The 13,918-nt window shown below is 42.7% G+C and overlaps 1 protein-coding gene across 1 annotated transcript in view; it reads right to left on the minus strand.

Annotated features, from left to right (window-relative positions):
- The window catches only part of MYRFL (myelin regulatory factor like), a gene marked incomplete at its 5' end in the record, with an annotated part of 112,291 nt that overhangs the window by 52,900 nt on the left and 45,473 nt on the right, over nt 1-13,918 (minus strand). The window contains 4 exons of the mRNA XM_081082398.1: nt 696-806; nt 1,972-2,048; nt 4,880-5,075; nt 9,017-9,167. Coding sequence (XP_080938524.1) covers nt 696-806; nt 1,972-2,048; nt 4,880-5,075; nt 9,017-9,167 — 535 coding nt within the window. The remainder of the gene's footprint in view (nt 1-695; nt 807-1,971; nt 2,049-4,879; nt 5,076-9,016; nt 9,168-13,918) is intronic.

Here is a 13,918-nt window from a genome sequence, read left to right on the forward strand (position 1 = left end):
CGAGGTCACCCAGCTAGTCAATGGCAGTATCATATATTCAAATTCAATTTTTCCAACTCTAAGACCTATATTCTAAGACCAGTGGTTCTCAAACTTGAGAATCCATCAGAGTCCCCTGGAAGGCTTATTAATACACAAATTGTTGGGCCTCACCCCCAGAGTTTTTGATTCAGTAGGTCTTTGGTGAGGCCTGAGAACTTGCATTTCTAATAAGTGTCGAGGTTATACCGTCTCTGATAGTCCTGAGACCACACTATGAGAACTATAGGTCTAAATTACCAGTGCAAATATAGTTTATTTTCTTAATCAAAAAAGACTACAGCAAAGCGTCAGGATTCAGAGCATCATATTAGTGACCAGCACACAGGTTTGAGAAATGCAGTCAGTCCGCGGCCCTCAGATGACAATGAGACATGAATGTATGGTCACCCCAGAGAATCATGGAGGGGACCAAGGCCAGCAGGTGTGGGCGGGGCTGGGTGGGAGGGCGGGCATTGTGGGAGTGAGGATGGAAGAAGAAAGATGGCTAACTGTAAGGGAGATGTGCTATAAACGGAGTCAAAGAAGGGAGGGAAATGGCTGAGGGAGGCCCAGTTTTCAGGCTAACAGGGCCCCGAGGGGCAGAGGGGCCCCTGGAGGCTCTGCCTGGTCACCTAAAGTGCTGGCCACCCAGGATGGCACAATGATGCTGGTACCTCTGCTCAGGATTCGGTTTCCCCTTCTTCCTCATGTTATTTGCTGTGGTTTCACTGAAGTGTAGTCGGCCCAACGTTACTTTGGTGACTTGGTTGGCCAGTAGGTCAATTCTAAAACAAACAGCAGAAATACCAAGAGACTGTAAAAGAACATAGAGTCTTTGAGCATATGTAACCATTCTGAGAATCTCTCGTTCGGTCCCCAGTTCCTGTCACATTGGGGAGGACAATTTATTCTAGTTGCTGATTTGTAATAAACTACCCATAGCATGGCCAGGAACGGGGCCAGGGAAGTCCATGGAATAACTCTTGAATGGAAATGCTCACTCGGCAGGAGCTCAAACCCAGAGAGTCTGGCTCATGGGGCTGTGCGCTCCCTAGACCACATTTGGGTTCTTTTACCTCCACGATGAGGAGAAAGACATATTTTATTCATGCCTCTGCATCCATAGCACTCACTTCATGACTGAAGCAATTTCTCTAGGTTCCTTGTGTATTTGGAATCCCATCACAGCTCCTTTGTGTATTTGCCCTGTCCAGGCCTGGCTGTGGGAGGCTGCTTGCTCCTTAGGAAGACGGTACACAGCCTCGAGGGAGGACCAGGTGCGCCAGGCAAGTGTAGAGCTGTGTTTGTGCAGGAGCCTCCTGCTTGAGCATCAGGCTGAGTGAGCCCAAGCTAAGGGACCCTCTTCTTCCCGCCCCAATGGGGTTAACTCAGGGTCAAAACGCGGAGGGTTCTCAACTACATCCCAGCCAAGTCAGTTGAAAACCAAATCTCGCTCCAAAGTGATTCTATTGGGGACTCTCTCTTTGGACTGCCATCTTGTTTTGGAGAATCCCAATCCTGAATGCTTTCTATTTTGGAACTCATTATGCAATCTATCAACATATCTTTAAAAAATAAGAAAAAAAAAATGGATTGTAAGCACAGGATGGATCCAGAGCCTTGAAATTAATTCTATCATACCAATTTAAATTTAAAAATTAAAAGATGTAACAATAATTTATCTCAAGAAACCAAATTCGTTAGCAAGGTTGTCAGTAGCAAATGATTATAAAAATAATAATGATATAAAAATGGAGCTTTTTATAAGGATCTGTTTGCAATTATTTCAATGGATTTTACCTACTTTGTTTTTGATAGCATATGTTCAAAACATTAGCATATTATCATTTAGTTTTTACAGCAGGATTTACTTAAAATAAGCAAAATAAATTGAGCAATAGGTCTTCTTCCCAAAACATTCCCAAAGGAATTCAGAAAAGAAATTCTTACCTAACAGGATTGAAAATCTTTTTGCTCCTATCTGCTTGGGACTGTTCAATAGCAATTATTTGATTGGTGGCTTCCATCTGTGTAGAACAACATAAATTAATTACTTAGAAAATTAATTCATTAGTAAAAATGTTCATTGGTAAATAATATTCAAGTACTTTCAAAGTTTCCAAGATGTTAGTTTAGGAACTGGGCAGAAAAGACATACAAGACATGGCCCTGACCTTAAAGCAGTGTGCTCGCTATTGGTGAGGAGAGAAACAAATACCCGTGAAACTACACAGTGAAAAGACAAGACCACAGAACATTTCAGGTAAACAGTGAGTACAGAATGAGCTAGTACAAACATCAGTTCCAAGACACAGGAGCAACAGAGCTCAAAGGATGCATTCATTCATTCAGTCAGCCAGTCACTCATTCATTCATTCATTCTGTAAATATTTGGTGAGCTCCTGCTATGCACCAGGGATTGCTCAAAGCATTAGAAATGAAAACTTGACCAAATTAACAGATATCCTTGCCCTTGCAGAACTTACATTTTAAAAAAAACAAACAACAAAAAATGTTTCTATTGATTTCAGAGAGTACAAGAGATAGAAACATCAATGATAAGAGAATCATCGATTGGCTGCCTCCTGCATGCCCCTTACTGGAAGTGGAGCCTGCAATCCGGGGAGTGCCCTGACTAGGAATTGAACAGTGATCTCCTGGTTCATAGGTCGACACTCAACCACTTAGACACACCAGCTGAGTGCAGAGCTTAAATTCTAATAAGAAAAAACAATGATAGCCCTGGCCAGTGCTGCCCAGTGATTAGAACATCTTCCTGTGTGCCAAAGGTTCTCAGATTTGATTCCCGGTCAGAGCACAGACCCAGGTTTTTGCCTGATCCCAAACCAGGGCACATATGGGAGGCAACTGATTGATGTTTCTCTCTTTCTCCCTCTCCCCTTTTCTCTCTCTAGAACAGCGGTTCTTAACCTGTGGGTCCCGACCCCTTTGGGGGTCGAACGATCCTTTCACAGGTGTTGCCTAAGACCATCGGAAAACACATATATAATTACATATTGTTTTTGTGATTAATCACTATGCTTTAATTATGTTCAATTTGTAACAATGAAATTGGGGGTCACCACAACATGAGGAACTGTATTAAAGGGTTGTGGCATTAGAAAGGTTGAGAACCACTGCTCTAGAATCAATATTTTAAATGATAAAAATAAATAAAATATCAGAAATGACATTTATTTGTTACTTGCTACAAACTCTTGTTATTATTAGTGAATATTGGCAACGGTGTATTGAGATCTGCCCTGTCACCTATGGCTTGTGGGTATTTGCACAGTAACAGTCTTTCTGAAAAGTCACTGGGCAACCTACATCAAGAGTTTTAATAATGTTCATATTTTTGATGTGTAAATTCCTCTGTTGGAATTCATTCTCATGCAAAGATGGGTATATTCAGATGTTTACTGCAATTTTATGAACAAGAACAAAAAATTTGAAGTAAAACTTACAATAATATAATAATTCCTTTGGTACATCTATACAATAGAAATCGATATCATCTTTGTAAACAATAGGTGATAAAGTCTTTGATATCTTATAGTGTTATTTTTACAATATATTAACAATATGAAATTAATTTTAATAATGGAAAAATTAAGCTACCAAATAGTGAGTCCAAATATGAATGAATTTTTTCTCTTCTTCATATTTTTTGTGCTTCACAATTTTTACAATAAATTTATTACTTCCAAAATCAGAAAAGTATGGTTTTTGTTGTTGTTTGCTTTTATTTCGTTCTCTTTGGTTGGTTTGGTTAAGAGCTCCGTTTGAAGGAAGAGCAGTCTAGCTCCAGTTTGGGAGGCTAAATCCAGGTTAATGATCAGAATAAAATATGTGGACAATAGCTACTCCTCCCATTGAGGCACTGGATCTGAGGTAATAACTTAATAGATGCAATGACCAATCAGAAGTCATTCTGCCTGCATCCTAAACCCAGCTCTATCATGTATTATCTTGGATGAATTGTGTAACATTCTGGGTCTGTAACTGGAAAAGAGAAGGTTGACTGGCTTAGTGGTTCCTTGTTTTAAATCAGGGACCTCTGAGAATTTAACGAAAACTTTGAATCTACTCCATATAAAAATGAACCAGCATAAAAAAAATACAAAATAATTAAGAATACATTTAGTGCCCAGCCAATGTGGCTCAGCAGTTTAGCATGGACCCAGGAACCAACAGGTCACTTGTTCGATTCCCAGTCAGGCCACATGCCCTGGTTGCAGGCTAGATCCCCAGTAGGGGGCGTGCAGGATATATCCGATTGATGATGTTTCTCATCAATGTTTCTATCTCTTTGTGCCTCTCCCTTCCTCTCGCTCTACAAATCAATAAAAACATTTTTTTAAAAAGAATACATTTAGTAGAAGAAGTGCAAGATTTATACACAGAAAAGTGAAAAGCTGCAGCTTCTGAGTCCAGGGTTAAGAAATTGGCAGCTTCCGCTTCCTATGTCCTGGAATATTGATTCTTAGAACCCCTCCACCTTGCTGTGAGGAAGCACAAGCTATCCTGCAGAGAGGTCGCATAGAGACGAGCCATGGCCTCTCAACCACTGCCCCTTTGAGCTCCTGGCTGATGGCCAGCACAAACTTGACAGACAAGTAAGTGAGCCATCTTGCAGATTGGATCCAGGCCCGGTTGAGCGGCCCCAGCTAATGACTCTTGGACAGAGGTGCGCTATCAGAGCAAACCCCTAACCAAGTTTTAGATCTGTGACCCACATAAGTGATTTTCAGTATTTTAAGTTGCTGAGATTTGAGGTAGTTTGTTATGCAGCAACAGACACCTGGGACACTTAATAAATGTTCGCTGAATTAAATGGAAGGAACTGTAGACTTACCTTAACCCCAAAAGCTTTCAAGTAAAACATTTCTATTGGCTTTAGACCCGTTTGGGTTTTGACAAATTTTGGACTTCCCCAAACTTGGATGTGGATGGTTATCTGAAAATGGTTCTTCTTTTGGCAAACAAAAGCTTCATCTACTGGTGAAAAATTAAATCCTTTGTCTGTGACAACTCGATAGCCTACATTGGGTCTATGAACAGAGGAATACAAGAAACCAGTTTTACAAATATTTTCTACACACTTTCTTTCATTAACCACATTATTTGTGTAAACATTTCAAGAAATATGTTGCAGGGAGTTCCTTTTGCTATATTTACCAGGTAATCAATCAATTTTGTGAATTTTTAACTGGGAACATGAAAATGGTATTTCAAAACACAGCTGGCTCTCTCACAGCTTTTTATCTTCTCACAAGGAAGGAGCACAACTCTTGCCAAATGGAGGCATCATTTCCTCAGCCTGCCTCTTCCCTGTGTGCTTTCTAGACTTCTAATTTCACTCCACCGTCCGATAGGAAGGCATAGGCTAGACGTTGGGAAGTCATCGCATTACTCAGACTTGTGAAATATGTGGGATAGAATTTATCTTTTTCCTCCTTTAAAAAAAGAAGTCTCTAAATTTTATCAGCAACACCATTCTCAAATAATCACTCAGATGAATGAACATTCCACCCACTGGTGAACCTATGAGTAAAGCAGGCAGGTCAGAAATACCAGGGACAGCTTTCCACCAGATCAACCAGAGCCAGTCATCCTACGATTGAAAACTTGCTTTCTCTGGAGTGTGCTCATTCCCTTTTTATCCACCCAATCTGGTAACTGCATTGGAAACCTACTGTGCTGGTTATTTCTGCAGAAAGGCATCAATGGTGGTGGAGTGGCTAAAAGAATACATTTAGTATTCTTTCCTTGTTTTATCAAATCATTTTCAATAGAATGTCACGTTTCATCAAATGCTTAATTAATTCAACATCTTTACATATTTAAATACTTTTCCTTTTTATTTATCCTTATTGTTGAAAGTATTACAGATGTCCCTTTTTCCCCCCATTGGCCCCCTCCATCTCGAACCTGGCCCCCCTCCCCCCCGGCCCGCCCCCAAATAAAATGTGTTAAATGTGAAACATTATCAAGTAGAGAAGAGAATATAAAGGTTGAAAACTCCTTTGTGAGTTTTTTACGGATGTTGTAGCTACGGAACATGACTTCTAATTCATCAAGGATTCTGAATGTGCGGTTTTCCTCGGAAGGAAGTTCCTTCCTGCGACCCCGGGCGGAGAGGCCATCCTTCCTGCTGCGCTCGCTCTCTGCTACTGTGGAATTTTGCATCCTGGGATCTCCATTTGTAAGGCCGCCATTATAATGAACAACCTAGAGTTTCTAATTTGTCCTCTAATTCCAGAGACAGAAAATATTAATGGGCCTCTTGGGTAAATAGGGTTAGTTCTTTGCAGGTAAAGCACCTTCTCAATGAATCAAGTCACCAGGTCATTGATTACCCTCAAGGAGCTGATCAGTCAAAGTCTCCATAATCACAGTGCAGGCAAGAAAATCCATTGAGTGAAGAATTTGATAAAGACCACATGTCTTATGCCATCTGGGAACTTTATATTGACTCAGGTTTCTAGAACTAATCTGCTGATTTGCTCATCTAAAGGCTACGTGGGTTGAACGGTATAGATTTTCCGACAGAGGGTAATAAGAACTGTCTTGGTTAAGAAAAAAGGAAATATCTTGTTGTGATCTTCCATGTTTCACTGTCAAAAACTCTGAAGGGAGCAGGTAAGGCTGACAGCTCAGATATGAGCCTGAAATTTAAGGATAGCTATAACAGAAACTGAACCAAACAACAATTATACTGCTGAAGATGATTCTGAATCTTAAACACCAATGTCTGGTTAAGAAATCTATTTATTTAAGCATAGCAATTCTGTTTTTGATATCAAAAGTTAATTATAAAGTCATCTTAACTGGCTTTTTAAAAGCTCTTTTTTAATGGAGGTTTTAAATATCATCCAGGAAAAAAAGAGATCAGATAAATTTTCAACTCCCTAACGTTAATTAGGTAATTTAAGGAAACAATATTTTTGTAACAAATTAGACATAATAACCTAAGAATTCACAAGTAATTTTCTTTCCCAATGATCTGAGTAGTGAAACCAAGAGGGCCAGATGAATATTGCCTTTCTTTTTGCTTAAGAAAAGCGAATTGTGGCTTCAAAATAAATCTTCCTTTTCACCTTTGAGTTGATTCTGCCAGTGTTCCCATTTTTTCTAGATCAGTCGAGAATAGATTGGCTGTTCAAATAAACTTTAAAATCTAATCTATTCAAGTAAAAAGAGAAATAACAGTCACCTGGAAAGCTTTATTAACTCAGATTCAGAGAGATTAGGAAGAATTAAAAGGTGTCAATTAAAATACTGTGCATGTGGGTGGGTTTCATACCTGGGTCCTCATATTTAAGATAGAATACGGGACTCCCCCCCAAAAGATAATCAAATGAAGACTGACACTCAAAGCCAAGACCCTTCCTTTCTTTTTCTAAGTGCACACAATGGCAAAGACACAAAGCTGTGACATTTCAGTGACACAATTAGCAACTTGCTTCTTTCTGCCTCCAATTAAACACACCAACTCCCAAATCTGTTCAACTCCTTAGATTTTTAAAAAATAATTTATTTTGTTTTTCCATCACCATTTATCCCCTCTATGCCCTCTTCTACCTCTACTTAACTCCTTAGATTTTGTTTTAAGGAAAATATTTCTTCCTTCTAGTTCATCTTACATTAAAGTCCTAATGATAATTTTTGCCCTTCAAGAAGTTATACTTGAATTTGGAAAATGGCACGAAGGCCCTCAAGTTTTTAGGCCAATGTTTCTTATTTCATATTATTTTTTATTTCTTGAAAAATTTATTTTATAACCACTAACATTTTCTAGTGTTTTGAGAAAGCATTCATTTATAATCAACAAAAATTCTAGAAGATGTAGGTGGGTAAATTATATCTTAGGGAATATAGAAAAGTCTTAAAGAATGTTTAAGAGCAATAATGTATAAGTCCATGTTTGTTTCTTGAAACCATAATGTCATAAGAATAAGGTGTAACTTTCCCAGTGTAAGGATATTTTGTATGCTTTGATTTCCATCTCTGAATACAAAGCCATTAATGACTATGATTACTGCAGTGTATGTTAAAAGTATGAACTTGACAATACTGATTGGTAGCATAGAAGCTGGGGGAGGAAGGTATCACTGACTAAAAATGTATGTGGCCCCAAAATGTATTCTCTAAATTTTTAAAATCACTGCAGGATTACATATTGGTAATTTTGGGAATTTCCATTTTCCAGATTTTATTTTTTTAATATATTTTATTGATTTTTTTACAGAGAGGAAGGGAGAGGGATAGAGAGCTAGAAACATTGATGAGAGAGAAACATTGATCAGCTGCCTCCTGCACACCCCCCACTGGGGATGTGCCTGCAACCAAAGTACATGCCCTTGACCAGAATCGAACCTGGGACCCTTGAGTCTGCAGGCTGACGCTCTATCCACTGAGACAAACCAGTCAGGGTTATTTTCCAGATTTTAGTTTAAGCTGGGCATATGCCCCTAACTGGTTTGGCTCAGTGGATAGAGCGCTGGCCTTCGAACTGAAGGGTCCCAGGTTCAATTCCGGTCATGGGTACATGCCTGGATTGCATGCTCAATCCCCAGTGTGAAGTGTACAGGAGGCAGCCAATCAATGATTCTCTCTCATCATTGATGTTTCTATCTCTCTCTCCCTTTCCCCTCCTCTCTGAAATCAATAAAAAAAACAACAACACCAAAACAACAACAACAAAAAACTGGGCATGTGATCTGAGAAAGATTCCCTCCTCCCTCATTGTTCAGTGGGCAAATTATAAGGAGTTAGACTTACGAGTCTGGATTCATGAAGGCCAGAAACCCATGTCCCAGTTACTCATTAGTGAGAATGCAAAACATAGGGAGTAAGACATACCTTCTCACTGGCCCATCCCATTTGGCCAGGGTGGCATCAAATCCCAAATACTTGGGTTTAGTCTTAAGAGTTAGCCTTTCTCCCTTCACCCTCCAGCCCACCACGAGGGCTTCCTAAGGCCACTTACAGTTTTTCGTAATGACCATTTAATAAACTATGCCAAGGAACGCTTTGGTACGGCTGCCACTTCAGAGCAGGGGAGCACTGGTCAGCAGGCATCATGTTCTGCCCCTCACTGTCGTGGTCTTGCATTTCGCTGCTGCAACTCCTACTCGTCACTGCAAAGAAATAGGTGTGTTAGGTCTTTCCCACAAGGCTGCTTTTCCTAGACTCACAGACAGCTGCATGGAGCTAATGAACAGGCCATTAGAAGGCAGAGTGACTGTGTGGGAAGCAACAGGGTTGGGAGGCAGGAGGCATGCGGCTAGCCTTGTTTCCTCAGCTATAGAAAGAGCAGCTTGAGGTCAGTGGTCTCTAAGGTGCCAGGGTGAGTACTTGTTGGAACCATTGCCCTCATCCTGCACAGCATCTCCTCACTTCCATTCTGTGTGGTCCCAGTGAAGTCCACTCTCAGCCTGGGGAGGGTGGGAGACCCAGCCAGACTTGGTCAACCCAAGTACAGCATTCACTAGAGTGTCAATAATTGCATCAGATAGCCACCTGGCCTGATCCAACCCAAGCAGAGTGGGTTTCAGCACCACTAGAATGCAGGTTCAAAGATGCTGCGATTTTTGCATGAGGTTTGAACCTGGGAGATATATCTCCAAGAGCTGCTGGCACCATCTGGGGACATGAGGGACAAGCCTCTCTAAGAAAAAGCCAGCACAGTAGAAGGCACATTGAGAATGAAGGGCACCCAGTCTGATGGGGTGATTTGAGTTCTGGGATCCAATCTTAAACTCTTGGGTTACAGAAGTCAGTAAATCCTCTAGTTGCTTGTTGTTTGTTTGTTTGTTGCTTAAGGCAGTTTGAGGTTTGGGTTTTTGTCTTTTGTTTATTTGTTTTTGTTCATTGCAAACAGTATATTCTAATTCGTTACAGGTCCCTGGTGGCACCAAGATTCTGTGGTCCAACTAGCTTTTGAACTTAGATGAGTTATTTTTTCACATAGTGTCCTACTTCCCTCAACTGTGAAACAGAAATGAAAACAGGTGTCCTGCCCAACTTGCAACGTTACACAGCAGAGAAAATATAGTGACAGCACTTTCAGAAGCTGATACCAGGAGAAAGTGACAGCAATTTCACACGTGCAAGCTACTATTTTTGCATAACTTGCACGTTGTCTTAATCTGAGTGTGCCTCCAAACTGTACAATTCAACCACAGATAATTTTAATGTGAAGTCGATTGGTACGTTTGCTGTTCCCCTTTTCTTTGAACTCCTCCACCATTACTCATGCCTGGCATCAGGAGTGAAAGGGAAACAGTGGTTGTTCATGAGATCGGGTGCAGGCTGTAAGAACGATGCAGAAATATGACATTAGCTCCTACAGAATGCACTTAGCCCACAGCTTGGGAAAATGCAGGGGGGTGTGACCGGGTTTCCTTTCACTCACCCAACTTTCTTTCTTTATACTTTCACTAAAGGCCCGGTGCCCAGATTCGTGCACATTGAAAGGAAATTAATTAGAAGGTGGCCGGCAAGATGGGACTGGGCCAGATGGCCAGGGCTCGAAGGGCGTCTGTGGAGTGAGAGGGGTCCCTCCGGCAGGTGGGGCCCTTGGCCTGGCCTGTGATGATTGGGCCAAAACCGGCAGTCCAACATCCCCTGAGGTCCCAGAGTGCGAGAGGGCAGTCTGCAAAGTTGCTGTAGCTCGGTAGCTCCTGGGTTGAGTGCCTGCCCCGTGGTGGTCAGTGAGCATCATAGCTACCAGCCGGTTGGCCAGTCAACCAGTTGGCTGGTTGCTTAGCCTTTTATATATATACTAGGGGCCCGGTGCACGAAATTCGTGCACTGGGTGGGGTGGGGGGGAGAGTGTCCCTCAGCCCAGCCTGCCCCCTCTCACATACTGGGAGACCTCAGGCGTTGACCCCCATCACCCTCCAATCGCCTGATCGGCCCCTTGCCCAGGCCTGACGCCTCCACCAGAGGTGTCAGGCTTGGACAGGGGACCCCCATCTCCCCCCCGATCACTGGCTCTGGCCCCCGCCCAGGCCTGAGGCCTCTGGCCCAGGAATCATGCCTGGGCAGGGGACCCCCATCTCCCTCTGATCGCTTGCTCCACCCCCCGCCCAAGCCTGACGCCTCTGACCCAGGCTTCAGGCCTGGGCAAGGGGACCATCATATCCCCCCAACCCCCAGCTCCGCCCCCCACCCAGGCCTGATGCCTCGGCCAGAGGAGTTGACCCTCATCACCCGCCGATCACCAATCACCGGATCGGCCCCTTGACCAGGCCTGAGGCCTCCAGCAGAGGTGTCAGGCCTGGGCAGGGGACCCCCAGCTCCCCACGGTTGCAGGCTCCGCCCCTGCCCAGGCCTAACGCCTCTGGCCTGGGCGTCCGGCCCGGGCAGCGGGGACCTGCAGTGGCAGCGGGGGGCGCCGCGATCGTGGCCTTCGCTTTAGGCCCAGGCAAGGGACCCCTAGCTCCTGGGACTGCCAGCTTCGACCGTGCCCAGCTCGAATCGCTGGCTCCACCCCTATTTTCTGCTATCACTGGCCAGGGCGGCAAAGGCGCCTGATTCTCCCATCATGGCTGGAGACCCCAGGGCCGCCTTTGCCCTGCCCCCCCAGCTCTTAGCTCCCCCCTGGGTTTCCGATCACTGTCAGTGGCAGGGGGCTTCTTCCTGCTTTCCCTTTCGCCTCCCTGCATTGTGCCTACATATGCAAATTAGCCGCCATCTTGTTGGCAGTTAACTGCCAATCTTAGTTGGCAGTTAACTGCCAATCTTAGTTGGCAGTTAATTTGCATATAGCCCTGATTAGCCAATGAAAACGGTATCGCCGTATGCCAATTACCATTTTTCTCTTTTATTAGTGTAGATAGATTGAGGACTTCTTAAAATAAATACATGAGGTGCTTCAGGTTGCTTTTGATCCCAAATGCCACAGAAAATGTGCTTTTCTTGGGGTATCACTATTACATGTCACCTAAGCAACACATCTACTTTTTGTTTTTTTATAAATATGGATTTGGGAATGATTTCTCAAAACCCTGAGAAATGTTTTCCCAGCTGTGAATGAGGAGGTCAGCAATGCAAGGAGCTCTTTGTGTCCTCACTCCTCCAAAAGTTATCTGGCCTTAAATATCTTCAAAACTACAACAACAACAAACCTTTCTAATAGTCTCCTGTTTATACCAAATTCAGACAAAGGGAGAAACTGGTTCTTCCAGCTCTCTTTCCTCTCTCCTCCAATGAAGAGAAGGTAAGTGAAGTTCAAGAACCTCAAGTTTGGAAAGAGCTTCAATCACAGCTCTACGCTCAGTAGCTATCTGATGTCAGGGAATGGTTTAAGGACTCTGGGCTTCAGTTTCTTCATCTGCAAAATGGGAGTAACCTTATGACACCTCCCAGGGTTATTGAAGGGACTCAGTGAGTAATGTCTATAAGTGCTTAGCATAGTGTCTATCGCCAGTAAGAGTTTAAACAGTGGTGTCATCATCACACGTACTTGTTTCAGCTCAGGTGACTTATTCCCAAGAAGCCTTGGTAAATACTGCATTTCTTGGCCTCCGTGGTCACACTATCTGATGTGAGAATACCAGCTGATTCAGGCCCTTTCCCGCTCAAGCAGGGTGGCAAGGGCAAGGTGCCAGGGGAAGGAGCCCAAGGCCAGCTCCACTCCTGCAGGTGCTGGTAGGGAGGGTGTGCAGTGGGAAGAAGGCATTGTCCTCAAGGATCATGGCACTTCCCACCCTTTCTCATCCTGGCAGCAAGGGTATCGGAGCAGCCACTCAAAAAGGACTGACAAAGCCTGGCTCCTCTGGGAGCTGGCTACCAGCTGGTGAATCCCAGGGATGGGAATCTGGGGCCTCAGGCTCACACCAAAATTCTGGCACAAGCTTGAGCCTATTCAAGAACTTACTAATATTACTAATAACATATACTATTCCTGTGTGTTTTCTGCACCCATGGGCACTGTCCCAGACACCTGACACAGTTCCTCATCAACATTAACTCATCTTCAAGGTAAGGACCCCTTTTTAATAAACTTTCTTTATTGAAGTATAATATACACAATGGATTACGATCATTAATACACAATTTGATACTTTTTTATAGAATGAATTATACCAGGTAACTACCATTATCAAGAAATAGAACACTCCAGCACTCTAGAAGACATGCCGCCTGCCCTTTTCCCATCACTGCTTTCTTCCGCCCGAGAATAATCACTATTCTGAACTCTAACATCATAGAGAAGTTTACAGAAATGGAATGATATGATAGGTACTCTTATGTGATGGTTTCTTTTGCCCAAAATTATGTTTATGAGATTCACTTATTATTGTTGTAAATGGCAATTGTTTGTTCATTTTCATTGCTGTATAGTACACCATTGTACAACTATACCACTATTTATCCTGCCCTTGGTGGTCATTTGCGTTCTTTTCAGTTTGTGGCTACTATGAGTAATATTGCTATGACTGTTTTTGTGCATGTCTTTTAGTGGGCCTATGTACAACTTTCTGTTAGGTATATTCTAGGCGTGGAATCACTGGGTCATAAGATATGCTTTAGTAGATGCAACCAGACAGATTTAGAAAGTGGTTATGAAGAAAGGATTCTTAATCTCACTCAACAAATGTGGAAACAGGTTCACAGACCTGAAATAACTTGCTTAGTGTTACAGCATTTAAGTGGAAGAGTCGGGATTCAGACCTTTCTCTTCCCTTCATGCTACACGTAGGCTTTCTTGAGGAAATGTAACAGAAGAGAGAAGCAGAAATGTGAAGGCAGCAAACTGCTCAAGTCCCAACTTTTTGGAGAAAATTCATAGCTTAGATTTGAATGTCTTTCAAAATATTTTTATGCATTCTTTTTTTAAAATATATTTTATTGTTTTTTTACAGAAAGGAAGGGAGAGGAA

Source organism: Myotis nattereri (assembly GCF_964212035.1).
Source record: "Myotis nattereri genome assembly, chromosome: 2".
NCBI classification, from domain to species: Eukaryota; Metazoa; Chordata; class Mammalia; order Chiroptera; family Vespertilionidae; genus Myotis; species Myotis nattereri.